The sequence below is a fragment of the Glycine max genome, chromosome 8 (assembly GCF_000004515.6).
Source record: "Glycine max cultivar Williams 82 chromosome 8, Glycine_max_v4.0, whole genome shotgun sequence".
NCBI classification, from domain to species: Eukaryota; Viridiplantae; Streptophyta; class Magnoliopsida; order Fabales; family Fabaceae; genus Glycine; species Glycine max.
Genome location: NC_038244.2, coordinates 6,853,449 through 6,873,077, shown reverse-complemented (window position 1 = coordinate 6,873,077; position 19,629 = coordinate 6,853,449). Strand labels below are relative to the sequence as shown.

Genomic DNA, 19,629 nt, shown 5'->3' with positions numbered 1-19,629 from the left:
CTAGGTGTGATATTAATTTCTCCTGGGACGACGCCAGTCCCAGAGGGGTTTCGAATGGATATTGGCAACTGAAGTTCATTAATCCACATACATATGAAAATGCAGATGATTTATATAAACTATAAAGTCATAATATCTATTCCACAAAACCTTGATTGGATTTTTCTTCATATCGTATGTTACGGTAATGGATTACAATTTACAATCCTCTGCAGCATTGGAAAAATACAGAGGATTTCTGTATGCGTTTGGTTGAATTTTTATTTTTTTTTATAAAAAAATTGTATACGTTTCGAAAGAACTTAGATAAATGATGTTTTTTTAGTTGGAATTTTGTAAAGATAGAGATAGCTTGGTTGGCTAGTGTCCAAAGCAAATTAAGCCTTTTTTTTTATTTCTAGGCTCTGCTAGCTCCAAATGATATTGGAAATCCTACATTTATTAGGAAGTTCCCCCTACATCAAGACATATAACAAAAGGAAAATTTTTCATGCGAAGCTCCCTGCCAAGCTAATTAAGGAGTCACTATTATTGCCAAGACACACCTTTATGGACTACTGAAATATAATTAAACTTCAAATTTTTTACGTACATACACTTAAGTTACACTTCCTTAGAAACAAAAAGATTGAACTTTATCTTAGCTCTCACCAGCTTTAATAGAACTGTTAAAGTCAGGGAAATTGCCTCACCATCGATCCAACCCAGCTATATTCATCTTGGTTTGTAATATTTCCCTTCTAATTATATAAATTAATTTAATTCTTGTAGATATCAATCACTTATATTTTTTTCTCTTTTCTATCTCTATCAAGGTATAATTTTTCAGAAATAAAATACAATAATAACTTTCTTACTATGCCTATTTTTTTTTTCTTCTAGAAAACTAAAATTATCTGAAAAAAAGTCTTGTGCCTTGTAATGTACGTAGTTAATTAATGCATAGATTAATCGCAAGCCAATAACGATTCTCCCCTTCTTACCAGCCTACCATCACCATTCACCACCTATAAATACCACAAACTTTCCTCTTCCCACCATGACATCCAACCAAAGTTCAAAATAAACAAATTAATTATCGTAACATTTCTACCACCTTTTCCTTGTAACATTAACGTACACACACTTAACCATGGTTTTTCCAAGACCTCCTTCTGAGTCTGACCTCTTTCTTCATTCCAACTTTGCTTCTCGCTATGCCAGAGACTCTCTTCCCAGGTTTATATATATATATATTGCTTTTCATTCTTCTTAATTATGGCTCGTTGGCTCTTCCATTTTTTATATGTTCATTGAATATCGATGTTTATCTTTTTTTATGGACAAATATTAGTTATTCATTGTTAGTTTTTTATTAGTAGGGAACCCACAATCTTTCTCTCATTCTTTTTTCCGTTAATCCCCAAACCATCTCATATCTCTGTATCGATATTTATGTTAGACTTCATTTTCTGATAAACGAAGTGTTGTTATGGTGATGCAGGTTCAGCATGCCCGAGGACTCCATGCCAAAGGAAGCTGCGTACCAGAACATACATGATGAGTTGCAGCTTGATGCAATTCCAAAGCTGAACTTGGCTTCCTTTGTGACCACTTCCATGGAAGAAGAGTGCAACAAACTAATCATGGAATCCATCAACAAGAACTATGTTGACATGGACGAGTATCCTATCACCACTGACCTTCACGTGCGTTCTCATAATTAATGTTTTTTCCTATTGAATATTTATATTTTTTGGTGTTTGACTTTAATCCCTATCACTAACATTTTTCTTTCTCTGGTTTTGTACCTTTCGAAAACAGAACCGGTGTCTGAACATGATAGCACGTATGTTCCATGCTGAGATCGGAGAAAATGAGAATGCAATTGGAGCAGGAACAGTTGGATCATCAGAGGCCATAATGCTGGCAGGGCTTGCATTCAAGAAGAAGTGGCAGAACAAGCGCAAGGCAGAGGGAAAGCCTTATGATAAGCCAAATTTGGTGACTGGTTCCAATGTGCAAGTATGTTGGGAGAAATTTGCAAGGTATTTTGAGGTGGAGTTGAGGGAAGTGGAGGTCAGAGAAGGCTATTATGTCATGGACCCTGCCAAAGCCGTTGAACTTGTTGATGAGAACACTATTTGTGTGGCTGCAATCTTGGGTTCAACTTACAATGGAGAGTTCGAAGATGTCAAGCTTTTAAATGACCTGTTGCTAGAAAAAAACAAGCAAACTGGGTAATGAATTGATATTCCACTAATTCAAATATTTTTACTGGGCTTTCCTTTACCTTGTACTAATTGCTTTACTTGTCACATCAATGATAGATGGGATACGCCTATTCACGTGGATGCTGCAAGTGGTGGGTTTATTGCTCCATTCCTATATCCAGAGCTAGAATGGGATTTCAGACTCCCATGGTGAAGAGCATAAATGTTAGTGGCCACAAGTATGGGCTTGTTTATGCTGGCATTGGTTGGGTTATTTGGAGGACCAAGGATGACTTGCCAGAAGACCTTGTCTTCCATATTAACTACCTTGGAGCTGACCAACCCACCTTCACCCTCAATTTCTCTAAAGGTGATTTGACTATAATCTATGTATTTTTCTTTATCCTTGATTACCTACCTACTTATACTATATAGTTTCCTTATCCCTTAATCCTTAAAAATTGATTTGGCACTTGCAGGTTCTAGTCAGATCATTGCTCAATATTATCAGCTAATTCGCCTTGGCCAAGAGGTGAGCTTAAAGTTAAATAATAAGATTTCTAACTTATAGGATTTATTTACCCAATTATCCCCCTCCCCCCCACTATGATTTGATTTGTTTTCATAAGAACAATGTATCTTCAATCACAACTATACATTTAACCATAAAATAGCTAATTCCCAAACCATCACTATGATCTGAGTGAAGTTCATTCTTATCAAAATTGGCAACCACATGGCCAACCATTTTTTTTCCTAAGAAACATTTGTTAAACTTGAGTATACCCTTATTACCTTCTTACTGGACTTACTATAGGGGTACCGCAACATAATGGAGAACTGCAGAGAAAATGCGATGGTGCTGAAAGAAGATTTAGAGAAGAGTGGACACTTTAACATACTCTCAAAAGACGATGGTGTTCCTGTGGTGGCATTTTCTCTCAAAGACAGAAGCCGGTACGATGAGTTCAAGATATCAGAGATGTTGCGCCGCCACGGTTGGATCGTGCCGGCATATCCAATGCCACCAGCTGCTCAACACATCAATGTGCTCCGTGTGGTCATCAGGGCTGAGTTTTCGCGCACCCTTGCTGAACGCCTTGTGCTTGACATACACAGTGTGCTAGATGAACTTGAAAAGGTACATCCCTCCAAAGTGACCAAAAACACAAAGGAAGAGAACAAGTTATTGGTTGAAAATGGGGTGAAGAACACCGCATTGGACGCACACAGTGAAATCATTGCTCAAGAATCCAACAAGCGTCAGAAAATCATGGTTGCCTAGCTTGGGAGCTCTATCTCATTATATACTAATTAAATAAGGAGACTTCACTGTGTGTTCTATTGGTAATAAATATCATAACCTTTTACGTCAAACCATCAATAATACAATAATACAACCAGAGTGGAAACATACCTGTTCCTATGGAATGTAATTTGAGGAAGAAATAATTGGATTGCTTAATCTTCCAAGTCTTTATACACAATGATAATAGAACTTCAGAAAAAGAAAGTTAATACTTATAACTCGGGGATATAACTCTTATATATAGCTGTATCTCTAGACGCTTATATCCATTTATATACTGTTATATCTATTATATATTTTTTATTTCTACTTTAGCCATCATAATAATGGAAAGAAGACTTATGGTATTTACCGCTACATAATTAGCTTCCCTCAGAACATGATTCCAAGCTAACTCGCCTTCATTACTGTGCACATCATGAATCTGTTTTGTCAAACTAAAACAAGAATGAGTGTTGCTGCAATTTCCTTCTAGAAGTTTAATTGCATTCAACGAGTCAGAGTCAACAGGAATCTTCCGAAAACCTCTAGAACTTGCAAGCAAGTTTATCTACACATTTTATAAACCACATTAAATGAGATGTTTTAAGTCATAATAAATTTATCCTTATAAAATCGACAAAATCTTATAGAATGTTAACCTCATTCTATCTAACGCTCTCTTTAAAGGAAAAAATTTATAAAAAAATCACCTATTTGATATAACTCACTGCTATATAAGAGAAAAAATCATTAAAGAACAGATAAAACCCATCAAAATTGGTGTATCTAACAAATTTTAACCAATCAAAATTGATGTATCTCTAACGTTTTTGTTTATAAATAACATAATAGTAGTAGCAGTATTTAGAGTTCGTTAAAGGGTCGTCATTTCACTCAGACATTCTCACAGCACCTGTACCATGTGAGTCCCACTTACCAACGCTGTTTGTTGTATCATTGCAACATACCAACAGTGCCCTGATTCCATAGAAAAGATGGTCGTATAAGAATATTGACGAGAATTCAGATATTTGTGTGGACTTTACTACCTTTACAATCTTTGTGGTAAAAAACTAAAAATGCTATCTAGAAAATCTGAAATATACACAATTAAATTAAATAGAACAAAGATATTAAGAATTACTTGCCTATGCTTTTCTCATTAGTTTGATATATTTTTAAGATAAAGCTTCAATCAAGTGTGTTTTAATCTTCTGTTCTGATAATCAAGCAATAGATGACTCAAAGTACATTATTTTACTAGTTTTCTTTTACTTTTATGGTTTTATTTATATATATTTTTTTTTGCAGATTCAGAACAACCTGTTTGCCCAATTACTGGTTTGCCTGCCAAGTAAGAGCTCAGTTACCAATTTGGTGGTTCTTGCTTTGTTCTTCTCAATTCTAGTTTGGATGAGAGACAATGTGTGTGCAAATTGGAAATGCTTGATAGTTTTTTTCCCTACTATATCTGATGGTTTTAGATTTTGGTTTCCTCTGTAAGTGATTTATGAATTGGTATGATTGTTAGTTGATTATGGTTTGGAGATCCAGGTTTGAAGATTGTTCAAGAGATTGTAACTCTAATGTAGACAAAGTTACTAGATTGTAACACTAGTTGGTTCTTGCTTGAATCCTTAAACCATTGTTATGATTGTCATTCATTTTCAGAATATCAGTTGGAATATTTTCCTGAGTCTATTCCCATTCTGTTCACATATTGTTAAGGAATTCTCTCTGGAATAATGTAGGTACCGTGATCCAAAGACTGGCCTGCCATATGCTACAAAAGAAGCTTTTAAAATAATTCGAGAACGGTATGACTATTCTGTTTGCAAATTGTGTTTGTCACATTTCCCCTTTTCATATAATTTTTTTTAACAACATATATTTCAATTTTTTATTCTTTTAATAAGATTATAATTTTACAATAGATTGGCTAAACTATATTTTTGAGAATTTAATCTAGTCTATTGTTTTTGTTTTCCTGGAGTGATTTGGTCTAATATTCCAGAGAAAGGTGACTTCTGGACCAGTCCTACCCCAGTGATTTTTTTATTTTTTTTATTGAAGTTACTATAATATAAAATTGTTTAAATTAAAAATTTCATTCTGCACCTGACGTTGTTTTTTGTTAGTACTTACATAAAAAACGTTACAGTTTAGTCGTTACATCAAAAAATGTTTAGAAATTGGCTCTTGCTGTTTGTTAGTGTTATAATGGTGATAAATTAGGTCCCTATGCTAGTATACTTGACAATGTTTTTAGTTTTAGTCTCTATGATTTGGTCTCTACATCTGACACCGTTTTTTGTTGTGATCCCCACAAACTGTTATAAGTTCGGCAAATGATAGGACTAACTCGCAAACATTTTTCATGTAGGAACCAAAATGTAAAGTTTTTTTTTAATGAAAAGAGTAAAACACAAATGTGTCAATTATAGGGGTCAAAGTTTTATATTAACATATAAAATTTATGTTGACTGAAACGTAAAATACTTAAGCATGAAAGTGCAAATCAATAGGTACAGTACAGGTGTGTCATCTTAAGAGGGAATAATATGATTGTCAAATTGATGCTTTTCCATTAATCTTGAAGTCTGTAACGTATATAGTGTGATCGGAAAGCCAATGGTGGGTGTTTGATATAAAAACCATAATGGGCCCTTACACGATTGTAGAGCTATGTTGTGACATGGTATTATAAATTCTATGATTATGTGGGGTAGAGCATATCCTTGTTATCCTTATTCTTATAAATAAAAAGGGGTTAAATCTTAACTCATAGATTGGTTGGACGGGTCTGGGCTTTGTTTATGCATCAAGCCCAGAGGGGCTCTTTCATAAGAGGTTGTGCTAGATATGGAAAACATTAATTGGGCCCATTCTAGCTACCCATAAGATGAAGTGGCAAATTACACGTTTGGTATATGCTTTGAACATCTTGTTGAGAGCTGGTAATGAAGTAATTGTTTACTAATTGGTTTTAATCAATAATTCAATATTATGGGGGATTGTTCTGCAGCTTTCTGAATGAAAGTGCCAACTCTAGAAAGGACATAAGCATGGGAGGCTTATATGATTCAGTTTCTGGATGTGGTTTTTCAATTAAGAGAAAGAGATCAATAATGCCAGATAAAAATGTCAACCCAGATGGTCAGTCCTTAGCTCGTTTTCGTAGAATTCCAGATTTTGAGGATGAAGATTATTCTGACTAGCTGCCCTGGTAATTGCTTTTTTCTTCTCGTTCAGTTTTAAAATAATTTTTATTGTCCAATCTCTTGTAATAATGATGCATGTTGTTAATTTCAGAGGCTGATAGTGAAAGATGTCATGGTGGTTGTATACATCATGATCATGATCCGGACTTCAGGTTGAGATAATATAACAAACCGAGTATTTAACCACTGCTTGCAAGGAAATGTTGGGTCGTGTCTTGGATTCTTGTAATATATTTATAAAAAAAATTCTTATTAACATGATTTTTTTCTGGATATTTGTGATAAATTTTATGTTTATTCTTTTGAATTAATGAAAGACCTATAATTATAATTTGATTTGATGTATAAAAAATTATTTATTATTTTTCTATAGACAAATGAACTGATTCGATAACAAATATTTCTTTTTTTTTATAAATTTGTTAACTTTTTTCCTTAAGCCTAGAAGAATTAAATTCTTCTAATTTTGAATCATCATAATATCTAGACCTAGTTTTTCTCCTTGAATAGGGGCTATTATAATTTCTCTTAAATTTTTTAATCTAATCAGGAGACAATATATTTTGATATTATTAAATATTCTTTGACCTAAAAAATTATTCCAATTTGGCATGCCTTTTTTGAAGAAAATAACCTATTTAATTTTTTTTTGCTAAACTTGAGAAAGATATATGATATGTCAAATATTTCCATCACAATTTGTTAGAAGTTTAGTTGTATATTTTGTATATCTTTGCCAACGGTTTGGTTAGTCATCTGTTTGAGTTCAGTCAAGTTATGCCTTCATGAGAATTTCGGGCATAATATATCAAATGCATTAATTTTTTTGTTTAAAGCTAGCACATACACCTGTTAATGGTTGGTCACAGTGATTATAAACTGACTCCGGGAAAAATTTACCTATAATGTTGGAAGGTTTTCATCTTTGGAGCATTACTCTAAAGAGAGCTTTACTTAACCACCCTTGCTTGACCTGAGAATCAATCTTACGGTATTTTGTGTGAAGATTTGCTGCCAAAGACCATAGATAGGTAGCACACATGATATCATAAACACCTTTGAACATATACAATACATTATTGTTTAAATAGATTGTTTATCTTAATCTTGTGAGTCTTACAACTTTACATATATTTTATTACTTTACATAGATTCCCTGATCTAATGCTAAGCTTGATAAAATTAGTGCTTAACTTCATTTGGCAAGTCCTATAATGTTTGAAAAATATATTTTTTATCGCGTAATTTTGATTAAGCAACGATACTTGTATAGTTGTATGATCAATTTCATGTCATCTGATACTCGCACACTGAGTATGCTTTTAAGAGATGAGGGGCTGGTGGGGTAATTGCTCCCACTAGATATTTTAATTTACTTTAATATATTTAACAATTTTTATTTTTGTCTCCAAAAAATTTCTGTTGTCCCCTTAAAGACAAATTATTTTGTTAAACAATGAATCTAAAAAAGGTATAAGAGATAAAAGAGAATAATTTGATATTTATTTTATCACTTTACCTTTTAATTTTTTAATAGTATTGGTAATGAAAAAATTCATTATGCATTTTTAAAATATGAAAATGTGTAGAGTAATTGTAATTCTAGAGAAATTATAATTTGTAAAAGCTGCATTTTGGATTTTTTATATCATGATATATATATTTTGTAAAAGCTTATAATATTTTTTAATAAAAATATTATAAACTATTTTTTTCCTCCATTGAAGGAAAATTCTAGATTCCCAACAACACCAAGTATAATCAGTTAATTTATTGTAATGCAGCAAGAGACGGGAGAAAGTTGGGTTGTTGTAAAATTTGATAGAATTCACCGTTTACACGAACATCAAGTTATTATTGATGACGTTCGTAGGAAAAACTGAACAGCCAGGGAGGCGCCAACGCGAATCAAAAGACACTAGTTTCTATGGATTAAACAAATATTATAGGGACCACGTGACGCATGCAACTATGAGTTGCCATGATCCATCAAATCAAATAAATTAAAATTAAAATTTGATCTTTCAATTACACAATTAAACATCAAGTTTTTATTATTGTTAAATATTTCGTTTTTTCACCAATAAAATCTTATACCAATGGAGCAACCTTATGAATTACACTTAATAAATGTTTAAATAATATAGATGATTAGTTTGATTGTTTGCGAATTTAAATTCCAATTCATTAGATTAAATTAAGTGTGTATTTAGATTCACATTCAATATTTCAAATTCACCTTGAAATATTTATTAATATAATTTTAAATAAAGATTCACATCCATGCGTTGTTTTAATAAATTTATCGTGACTATAGTATTCAACTTGGTCATATGAAGTCGTCCCAAACATACATGCGCTTAATCTACATTAGAGAAATAATTCTAAGTTAAAAATCAAGAATAGATTTTCTTTTTTTTTTTTCATTTTGGCACAAAAATGTGCTCATAAGTGTATTGACTTGCTCCAAATTTCTAAAATATAAACTTTTGAATGTAAATTGTTTCACTTCTAATTCTATTTTATAAAATTATTTTCCCCCTCAAAATTGTCAACAAAGATCTTTCATGTTAAAGACTTTTTTAAGACAAGTTAACTGAATATTAACTACTACGTTCTAATTGTAGAGTGAGTTACATAATTACGTGTATCCAGCACGACGTTTGGATTTCCGTTACCCCTCTCTCTCTTTTTTTTTCTGTCTGAATCCAGATTATATCGCAATCGCCGGCCACAAAATCAAAAACCCCGCAGCAACAATAAAATAAATAAATTGTTACAGAACAAGGCGAAAGAAAAACATTTGAATATTTGTCAGAAAACGTTAAAAAAAGTAGTGGTAGTAATAATTATTAGATAGATTAAGTTGCATTTCTGTTACTCTTTTTTTTCTTTATTTCATCAACAGAAGAAGAAGAAGAAGATCGAACGAAGGCTCCTTCCATTATTCCATTCAGCGATTCCATGGTGGCGAGAGGCGTGCCGGCGATGGCGGTGGTGGCCGTTGCCGCCCTTGACTTGACGGAATCCTCCAACTGGTGGCGGGACATCAACCGCTCCCCGCTCTGGCAGGATCGCATCTTCCACCTCCTCTCCATCCTCTACGGAATCGTCGCCGCCGTCGCTCTAGTACGACGCCGTTTCCGCCAGATTTCTATTTCCACTTCCGTTAGGGTTTCCTTTCCAATTATTTATGATATTTTTAATAATATGATGATTTTAGGTTCAATTAGTTCGAATACAATGGAGAGTGCCGGAGTATGGTTGGACCACGCAGAAGGTCTTTCACTTTCTCAATTTCATTGTGAATGGGGGTTTGTATCATTCTAATATTTTTTTCTAATTATTTTTTTAATCTATTTGTATTTGTTTCATGATTGACGTTTTTTTGGTGCAAAGTTGATGCTCGTTCTGGTTTTGCAGTTCGGTGTTTTGTTTTTGTCTTCCGTCGGGATGTGCAGAAGTTGCAGCCAGAGGTAGAAATGATTTGTTTCAGCTTTTTTTTTTTTTTTTCAATTCCTTTATAAATTAAGTTTTTTAATCTCATAGCTAATGCTCAGCTTCGTGTGTGCAGATTGTCCAACATATCTTACTTGACATGCCTAGTCTTGCTTTCTTTACAACTTATGCGCTGTTGGTACTGTTCTGGGCTGAGATTTATTACCAGGCAAGTTCATTCTGTGGTATATGTACATTTACTATTTTTCTTTTTAATGAGTATGGGATATTGCTATTTTGGTGGCCTGATTATGAGTTTATGACTTTGATGCTACATGTTTTGCAGGCACGTGCCGTATCTACTGATGGTCTCAGACCAAGTTTCTATACGATTAATGCTGTGGTTTATGTTATTCAGGTGAAAAAATCTTGCCCATGATTGCACATGTTACTGTTACCACTCAGCGCAGTGGTTGAACTTCTTTTTGAGGCCATGAATGTTGCAATCAGTCTTTTTCCATTTTCATTTTGCATTTCTCAGGTTATGTAGAAACTACAATTGACAGTGTGCCAATCAATATGATAAAGAAGCTATTAGGGTACAGCTAGAGCTGTATAAGATGGGTTGGCCGTCCCCACCCAATGCTTTGTAGAAATAGTCCTTCACATAATACTTCTAGCTGTGCCCATTACTTATAGAAGCCCCAAGATCCATAGTTCTTTCTTTGTCAGATCTGATGCAAGTTGAACCTATCCATCTGTCTGCAGGTTTTTCCCCAGCAGAAACCTATCACACTCATTATCAGATCTATTTTGTGACCAGTTATTAAACATAAATGGGGTGTTGTGCTGGGGGTTATAAAAAATCCTTGCAGTTTTTAATTGTCACTTTGTCAGGGATGAAGGAATCATTGCTTCTGCTCTAACCTAGCCTAATGGAGGAGTTGTGTGATCCATGTAACTGGTTTCACCTAGTAGGATAAGGCTTATAAAAAATTTGTTTCTGGAGTAAATGAGGGTGAGCCGTTGATTGTTGTTGCCTGTGTTGGAACTGAGTCACCAGCCACCACATTTCCAGAAGCATGTGCCCATAATCCCTACAGACTCCCCCCCCCCCCAATGCAGCTCTTAACCATTGGCCATCCATACTTTCACCATCCCTCCACTCCTAGCCTTGAAATGTGTTCTACATCATTGTCTGTTGAATTTTATTTTTCAGGGGTGGGGTTCAAAATACAAAGAAATTACTGATCTGATATCAATTTATATAGTCATAGTTTCAGGGTTAGAGAAGAAGGAAATGACAAAGACAGATTAAAAGTAATCAAATGAAAATATAATTGACAGATATAATATGTTCCAATACCTTAGCCTAATTCTTTTGTTTATACTAATAATTAAGTCATGTACTGGTACTACTTGTGCTAGCCCAAGTCTACCAATATGGCTAATAACCTAATAAGAAAAATGTTCTAAGATAATATAAAATGTTTTCCAACAGGATTGATTAAGAATTTTTTTAATATGTTTGCCTTTCATTTCATTTTTGTCCTAAAATTGATGTTTTACTATTGAGTCAATTTACCTTTATTATTTTTCAACTTTTCTGTGGCATCAGTGCTTTTCTTCTATTACTATAAGATCTATTCGGAGTATTAAATAGCTGCTACTTTATTATGTTGACTGGTTTTGAATTTGTAGATTCCTCTTTTATTTACTTCACTCTTTGTCATGCCACTCTAACAGTAAATCATTTTATGTTTTTCAGATTACTTTATGGTTAATATTATGGTGGAAACCTATCAGCGTGCTAGTCATCCTGTCTAAGATGTTCTTTGCAGGTTTATATGTTCAAGAGTCCTTTTTCTTCTTGTTATGAGGGTTTAACTATCAGATTTTATTGATCATGACGTTAATAATTTTTTCCATGCATGTATGTAGGGGTTTCTTTGTTTGCAGCCCTTGGTTTTCTTCTTTACGGTGGAAGGTGATTGTCTATTTCAATTTTCACTTTTGTAATTTGGATTGTGGAATGAAATTAATGCATCTGGGTTTAAGAATAGCACTAAGTTTGGAATTTTGCCTTTGTTTGGACCAAAACCCTTATCAGCTCTAAAGTACTTTCTCATAAAAAAAAATGATTGTTCCAGAAGAAAGTAGCTACCTTAAGATGCACGAATAAGTGGTTCATAATTTCAGAGCTTATGCTTTACATAACACGTTCGCGTAGAGGGTGATGTGATAAATAATTTGAGTAGATACTATCAAGTATTGCACTCCGAACAAAAGATTTCTGAATGGGATTGTAAAGGATGAAGCTTTGATTGCCTGGGGAACAATTAGGAAAATGAAATGGGGATTTACCTGAAGACACAACAAACCAGAAAAGTCTGGGGTCCATACTATGCTATCAGTTTTCAGTCATGTGTCAAGGCACTTTATATATTCTATTTTAAATGTTATTTGTGTACTTGTATCATGTGTATGTATCTTTAGTATCCTCTCATTTCCTTATCCATTTATTTGTATTTCTTTTCTGACCATGTTCTATGATAGACTATTCTTGATGCTGCAACGCTTTCCTGTTGAATCCAAAGGTCGACGCAAGAAGCTACAAGAGGTCTGTTTTGTGTTTTACTAAGAAATTTTTCTGTTTATCTTGTCTTCACCTCACTCCTTCCCAAAGTTAATCTACCTGATCTTTTTATTGCAGGTTGGCTATGTGACTACCATATGCTTTTCATGCTTCCTTATCAGATGTGTTATGGTCAGTCCCTTTTTCTTTAAAAACCTCAGCAATTCCTGTTGCATGGTTCTTAAATTGAGTTTGATTATATTGTGTCAGATGTGCTTTAATGCATTTGATAAAGCTGCCGACCTTGATGTCTTGTACCATCCCATTCTGAATTTTATGTATTACCTGGTGAGTTTGTATTTCTTCATCGCGGTACTTTTTTTTGCCATACAACTGTTGCTCATTGTTGTGGTGTTTAAGTTAGCATTTTTATATTTTGGGTTATGCATGTAGGTCTATTTTGGGCTTTATATGGTTAATCTTGGTGTAAGATTAGTGTTGAAATCTGACATTCCCTGCCTGAATTCTGTTTGACTCGGTTAAATTCTGTGCATTAGTTTTATGACCTTACATAAATTCATCTTTTCTTTATGGCACATCATTTGAGTTTAGTCTTGATTCTTAGTAAGATTATTTTTACCTGAAACAGTAGAAGCAAGGGAATTGATAAATTGGATAATCAAGTCATTGCTGTTTCAAATCCTCCAATTCATATTATTAGGGGATATATCCTGAGCAACTTTTCAACCTCTGATGGAAATTTTTCTATTGAAAAATTGCTAATTAATTTTCTGAAGTCAATTTAAAAGGAATTGAATTGCTGTTTTTAGGTATTTATTATTGTAGTTTTCCCCACGCTTTGAGTTAATTTTCTTTTAGATGCTTTTAATTTGATCTCAAGGGTAAGTCATTACAAAGGGGGTTTGTTCTATTTGCCCTAGGTAACTTCTCTCATCTTTTTCGCATTGTTGCTGCAGTTGGTGGAAATATTGCCTTCTACTTTGGTCCTTTTCATTTTGAGGAAGCTTCCTCCCAAGCGTGGTATCACTCAATATCACCCAATTCGCTGAAAAGATTAGCATATGGAGAAAATTTAGTCAGGATTTCCTGAGTGCATGCTCCTCTGCTTTCTTTGATGTTTCTCTCCCCTCCGCAAGGATAATTTCTAGAGGACAGAGAAGTCGGTCTTTCTTCTGTTGAGTGACAAAGCTAATATCATTGTCTTAAAGTTCTCATAAGGTTTGTAGGTTTTGAAACGTGACATTTTATGGATTGTCAAACACGTTGGCTTGTGTTGTATAAGTGATATTTGTGTTGTCTCTAGGAAAATGTGGTTGCTGTTTGAGGTTCTGCAATTCAACACGATGAGCAACCTTTTTTGGGAGAAAAGGACACTGATATATTGTAAAATAGTTTTTCAAGTCTTGTAACTGTTACTAGTTGGTGAAATGTATTGTTCCTTTTCAGTCATGTTCCTGCTAATTCATTCAATTCTATTTTACATATCATTTCTTTCATGTCTTTTGTGAATTTGACGAGGGCTAAATTAAATTTCTATTTTTGGCAGATATACTTTGCTAGCTTTGGAATTTCACGGATGTATTTGATTATTCCTAAGAATGTAACCGCGACTAAGTGAAATTAAAATTTCCTCTTTGAAACGTTCACATTTTAGCAGCCATGTTTAAATCCAACATAAGCATAGCTCTTTACCAGGCTATTACTCTAAAATTTCAATAGTAGCAATGCATAACGAAATTTTCCTAGTTGAATTGTTCCTTCTTGATAAACCATCATGAACTCTCCACATCAACATGATTATTAACATTATCAACAAAAGCATTCAAAATTCAGAAGCATGCTTGCAAGAACCTTAGAAGATCAGAATTCATACCTGAGCATATTTGTTGGAATTCGATGATGCCATTAATCAACATAATTGTTAAAATGCCCAGAAAACAAAAGCATTCAGAATTCTGAAGCATGCTTGCAAGAACTTTAGAAGATCATAATTCATACATGGGGCATATGTGCTGGAATTCGATGTTTTTTGGTTGGGGTTAATAGATGCTCTCTTGCTTGATGAGGACTCGGGCGTTGTGGATTTGCTACACTTTAGCCTTTCATTTCATCTTAAAGAAGTATAAGTATCAAATAACAGCCAGTCAGTATTTGAATGTTTGGTTTGACTTCGTTCACAAAAAGAATGGTAGGTTTGAGTTATTGAACAAAACACGGGAACGTCAAGAACGTTCCGTTGATGCGTTTAAAAATGTGTTTCTCGTGTGTGTATGTAGGAGTGGGAGTATGAGGTATCCACTGCGTTGGAGTCTAGAGTTGTGTTCACCCAAAGATAATGAAAAAAAATAACTTTCATGAATTGGTTATAGCCTTATAGGTTATGCATGTTTTTGTATGTAGAAAAATGGGGTGAAAATTTTAGAACTAAAATTCATTTGCTGGTTGGTGCAAAAAAAAAAAAAAAACAGAAGTTAAAAATTAGTATTAACTCATCTAAAAAAGAAGATAAAAGAAACACAACTCATTAACTAATTACACTACAATTTACAAATTTGGATCGGTTTTATATCAAGGAAGTGCTGAAAGTCATGTGTCTTCTATTAAAAAAAAAACGGTAAGAAGGCACAGCATTCAATTCAAGGTAAAAACATGGACAATTATCGAAGTTAATATTCCCTCAAACTCCTATTGGTATCGGGGAGAAGTTTAAATAAACAAACTTAAAATCTTTGTATCCCGTTAATTTTCAACCAGACCTTATTTCATGCTTGTGCGAAAGAAGGGAGAGAAGAAAGATCATGCATGAGCTTGGGCCTTGGAACATATATATATATATATATATATATATATATATATATATATTCAGCAATACTACATCCTTCTACAAATTCTCTCTAAAAAAAATACATTTAGTTTTAAAAATCACAAGACATGATACAACAATAATATAATGATGCAAGGTTATTCAACAAAAAAAAATAAGGATATAAGATTAACATAAAACACAAATGTCAAATTGAAATAGATAAGTCTTTTATGTATAAAAAAAAAACTTTGTTGAAACAAAAGCTGATCTTTTGTTTTGAGTAAATTAGTCTCTAATTATGAATTATCCTTGATACATAAAAAAAATATTTTAAAAAATAATTGAGTCATTGTAAACATAATAAAAGACTACAGTATTTTAATTATTATGATATCTTTATTTGCATTGAGATAAAAGCTTAAAAAAATATGTATAATGTTATGCAACCGAGGGATAAATATCAAAAAAATTTATACCAATAAACATATAAGTGAATTTGATACCATATTTTAGTCCACAACCTTAAGGCCCAGAATTACGGTCTTATATTTATAAGGTGTTCAATCTTCTTATTTCTACACGATATTAAAGTTCACCTCACACTTATACTCTAACATATTAAAGTGTTCATAAAGTACCAACATAAATAGATATTAGATATGGCGTGATTATTTTTGAAATATTTGTCTTCCTTAAAATTGATATAGAAAAGCTTTCATCCCTTTATTTCTGACCTAGGCACTCTTCATTACAATTAGACTAAAATATATTTGTGATTTCTAATAAATATTTAAACTTTATTTTTGGTTTTAAAACTTTTTTAGTCTATGATAAATTAAAGAATTTTATATTTATTCTCTGATAAAAAAAATCATTATTATTAGTTCATTTGAAAAAGACTAATGACAAATAAAAAAAATGATCAGGGACTAAATTTCAAATTCATTAATTTATCAATGATTAAAAAAAGAATACAAGACTAGAAATAAAATTATTGTTTTATTAAATACTCAATACAAATAAAAAAATTATAAAAGAAAAAACACAAATTTTCATATATTTATTAGAAAATCACGTACATATTTATTATTTTACCCTAACTATATTAAGCAGGTGCGGAGGTAAATTTTTTGAATACCCCTCTGTCCCAGTCTATTGTTTATTTGTTCCTTCTTTGAATCAAAAGTTACTAGGATCGACACATAGTGCAAGTACATGTACATCCATATATGATATATCAACTACCATGCACAGATAGAAGTAAGAGGAAAGGACACAGTCACAGAGAAGAGAAGTATGCAATATAGAAGTAGTAAAGTAGGAAACCCGAAATCCTACACGAATCAAACAAACGAATGACTTGACTTGCGTATTCCACATGTTTGGCTATAAAAACCTATGTAATTCTTCAAAAGGCGATGATAAAACTATGGCTCTAGAATTAGATACGGCTTAAGCACTATATTCAATGTTGAGATTTGATTTAAATTTTTAAAGTCATGTATAAATTGATTTTTAATAGATTCACAATATAAATTCTTTTACACTAAATTAAATCATATACTCAATTACAAAGAATAAAACTCTTATGCAAAAAATTTGCAAACAACGCATTTTATTTTTTTTCCATTAATAGATTATAAATGGTTGCTAGATCCGGTTGAAGAGGGTAATGCTTCAATCAACATGATGAAAAGATAATACACACTGCACCAACTGGACTTGTATTAGTAGATTGTAGGTCAGCTTGAAATGGAGGAAAATCAGGAAATTGAGACAAACTATTCATATTCCAATAACCAAAATGGAAACAAAAATTGATCCCTCTAATCAGACAACAAAAATAGAAACATGCATCAAAGAATCCAATAGAGATACGAAAAGGTGAAGAAGAAACAAAAATTTCCAAGTAGAAAACTAATAACCAAACACTCAGGGCATGGATCAGCACTACAAATCCAAAAGGATCCAAAACCAAGTTATCACATTCTCAACCAAGCAAACTTGCCAAACACATGGCTCGTAACAAAACAAAATTGATGGATAAAAATGCATTCAAGGATGAAAACTTTGCTGAAAACGATTCCCTAGCTTATTTTTAATGTTATCACCAAAGAAGTGCTAAAGGATTATAAGTAGCAATTCCTCAAACAGTTTTGTCATTGAGATCTTCCAGCAAAAAGCAAAGGATTGTTCGGTGGATTAAAAGCTAAGGCTTTAATTTTGATGCATTATATAAATATCCCATAATATCTACAATGTTAGATAATGTCATGAATAACAATTTTGAACGTGAATAATTTATGATTAGTTAATAATTAAAAAGGTATATTACCAATGTATTATAATTAAATTCATAATATAAGTCGCAATTCCTTAAACAGTTTTTTTTCAATAATAACAAAAGAATAAGCATTTAATCTCTTTTAAATTTCATTTTTATTAGTCTACGTAAGCACGAGTTTTGGAACGCAAACTAGTGCTTGGTCGTCATCATTCTTTAATCTCCATTTACTCTCGTTAGTTATTAAGAGAAATTGGGGCATCTAAAAATTGGTCCAATATGTTGAAAGCAACATAGGACATGCTTGGAGGGCCATAGTGTTGAATGAAGAGGGGAATCCCAACTGGCATGTGACATAAAATATAGGGCTTTTTATAATTTTATTTTTATGATTGGCTATAGAAATGCTTAATTATATCTAAACAGTCATATGTATGATTGGTATTTTTGAAGTCTCCAGTTAGTTAAGAAATGATTTTAAGTATTAATTGATAAAAACTATCTTAAACAAATTAACGTGAAGTTCTTATGGTTTTTAAAAGAGCAGCAGAAGAAGTATAGTATTTAAGGCGTAAGCAATATTTTTCTTTGGGCTTAGTTTGTTTCCAATTCCATGTATTTTATTTTAAACCTTTGGTGTAACTTGGATTAATGGTTAATTTCCTTTATACAATGAAGATCTTTGACCTTGAGTATGACTTGCATTTATAAAACTCTAGTAAAAATAATAATAATATTATGTAACTTGCAAAGTTATAGTTTATTTTTTTTATTACTTTCTAAGGTTATAGTTTGATTTTTCTTCTTTTCGTTCGTGCACTCAAAGTAACCGTAACGGCAGAATACATTTGTGTACCGGATAAAGAAACATTTTTTTTTTTTTGATAAAGTGATATAACCTTATTAGTATAAAAAGTTTAGTTGGGCAACATTGATTGAAACTAAGATTTCGTGAAGAGTTGCAACCTTTTAATTACGTGGGATTTTGACGAACCAACGTGATCTCTTAGTAGTTACTTCCTATTTTCCTAATTATAATATTATTTTAACTAATTTATTCATCTTACAACAAATTAATTTAATTAATCATATTAAATCTGTTAATTATTTGTATTATTTTAAAATTACTCTTTCTTGTTTCTATATCCTCTTAATTATTTCTCATCAATATTAAGAGAGAATAATTAAATAAAAATATGAAAAAAAATAAAAATTAATATATTTAAAAATTAAAAAAAGAATCTTATAAAAATAAAAAAGAACAAATATTTTTTTTTAAATATTATAATTGACCGATAAAATAGTAACTATAATACTTTCATAAGGCAAAGCTGTTACCACACAATTTGACTTCATATTTTTTCGAAGGTGAGTTAGGTGTCATAAGTGTAACTACCCTCGGGTCTTCAAATCTATGCACCCAACCTAATTATAAGTATTTAACTCCTCTCAAATATTAGAATTCAATAACTTAATTGCTACATTCATTAATTTGGGAGTTGTGGTTACAATTCATTCAAACCTGAAGGAGAAAGAGTTTATTAGCCTTGTACCCATTAAACAAAAAATGACTAGATTACATACATACGATTGATTTATTTTATGTTTTTTTTTTCATTTACTATGTTTTCATTAATAATCATACATACTTCACTCTATTCTTATTTTACTTTTTATTTTAAAAGCTTGTGAAAGCAATCAAATTTATTTTAGCCATTTTCATTTGTGAATTTTAAAAATAAAGTAAAAACAAAATATTGTTTTTATAATTATTAATGAAAATATATCAATTAAAAAGATA

At 32.1% G+C, this 19,629-nt stretch overlaps 1 protein-coding gene, 1 long non-coding RNA gene and 1 pseudogene across 3 annotated transcripts; 2 read left to right on the top strand and 1 right to left on the bottom strand.

Annotated features, from left to right (window-relative positions):
- The first annotated feature begins 1,054 nt into the window (after positions 1–1,054).
- On the top strand, positions 1,055–3,673 carry LOC100788376 (glutamate decarboxylase 1-like; annotated as a pseudogene).
- Positions 3,674–9,057: 5,384 nt separating this feature from the next.
- On the top strand, positions 9,058–14,187 carry LOC100781243 (tobamovirus multiplication protein 3). 2 transcript variants are annotated; one of them, XR_415428.4, is made up of 12 exons: positions 9,058–9,833; positions 9,928–10,018; positions 10,128–10,180; positions 10,279–10,371; positions 10,489–10,560; positions 11,911–11,983; positions 12,084–12,129; positions 12,699–12,762; positions 12,856–12,909; positions 12,988–13,065; positions 13,695–13,956; positions 14,042–14,187. XR_415428.4 is itself a non-coding variant. In XM_003531073.5 (11 exons), exons 1-11 carry the CDS (start codon positions 9,669–9,671, stop codon positions 13,785–13,787), a joined length of 882 nt encoding a protein of 293 aa, XP_003531121.1. In that variant the 5' UTR covers positions 9,058–9,668; the 3' UTR covers positions 13,788–14,187. The 2 variants fall into 2 exon arrangements, 1 of the variants encoding a protein (XP_003531121.1); XM_003531073.5 differs by having other exon boundaries at positions 13,695–14,187.
- LOC106799713 (uncharacterized) lies at positions 9,657–15,540 on the bottom strand. Its single transcript, XR_001389443.3, has 2 exons — positions 14,612–15,540; positions 9,657–11,340 (listed from the first exon to the last, which is right to left on the bottom strand). It is a non-coding gene; the product is annotated as an uncharacterized lncRNA (long non-coding RNA).
- Between the last annotated feature and the right edge of the window lie 4,089 nt (positions 15,541–19,629).

What these genes read in the sequence shown, in the direction of transcription:
- LOC100781243 (XM_003531073.5), top strand. Translation starts at nt 9,669, where the DNA reads ATGGTGGCGAGAGGCGTGCCGGCGATGGCGGTGGTGGCCGTTGCCGCC. An exon ending in TCGTCGCCGCCGTCGCTCTA is followed by an intron (nt 9,834 to 9,927) that starts GTACGACGCCGT and finishes TGATGATTTTAG; the next exon opens with GTTCAATTAGTTCGAATACA. An exon ending in TTTCTTCTTTACGGTGGAAG is followed by an intron (nt 12,130 to 12,698) that starts GTGATTGTCTAT and finishes GTTCTATGATAG; the next exon opens with ACTATTCTTGATGCTGCAAC.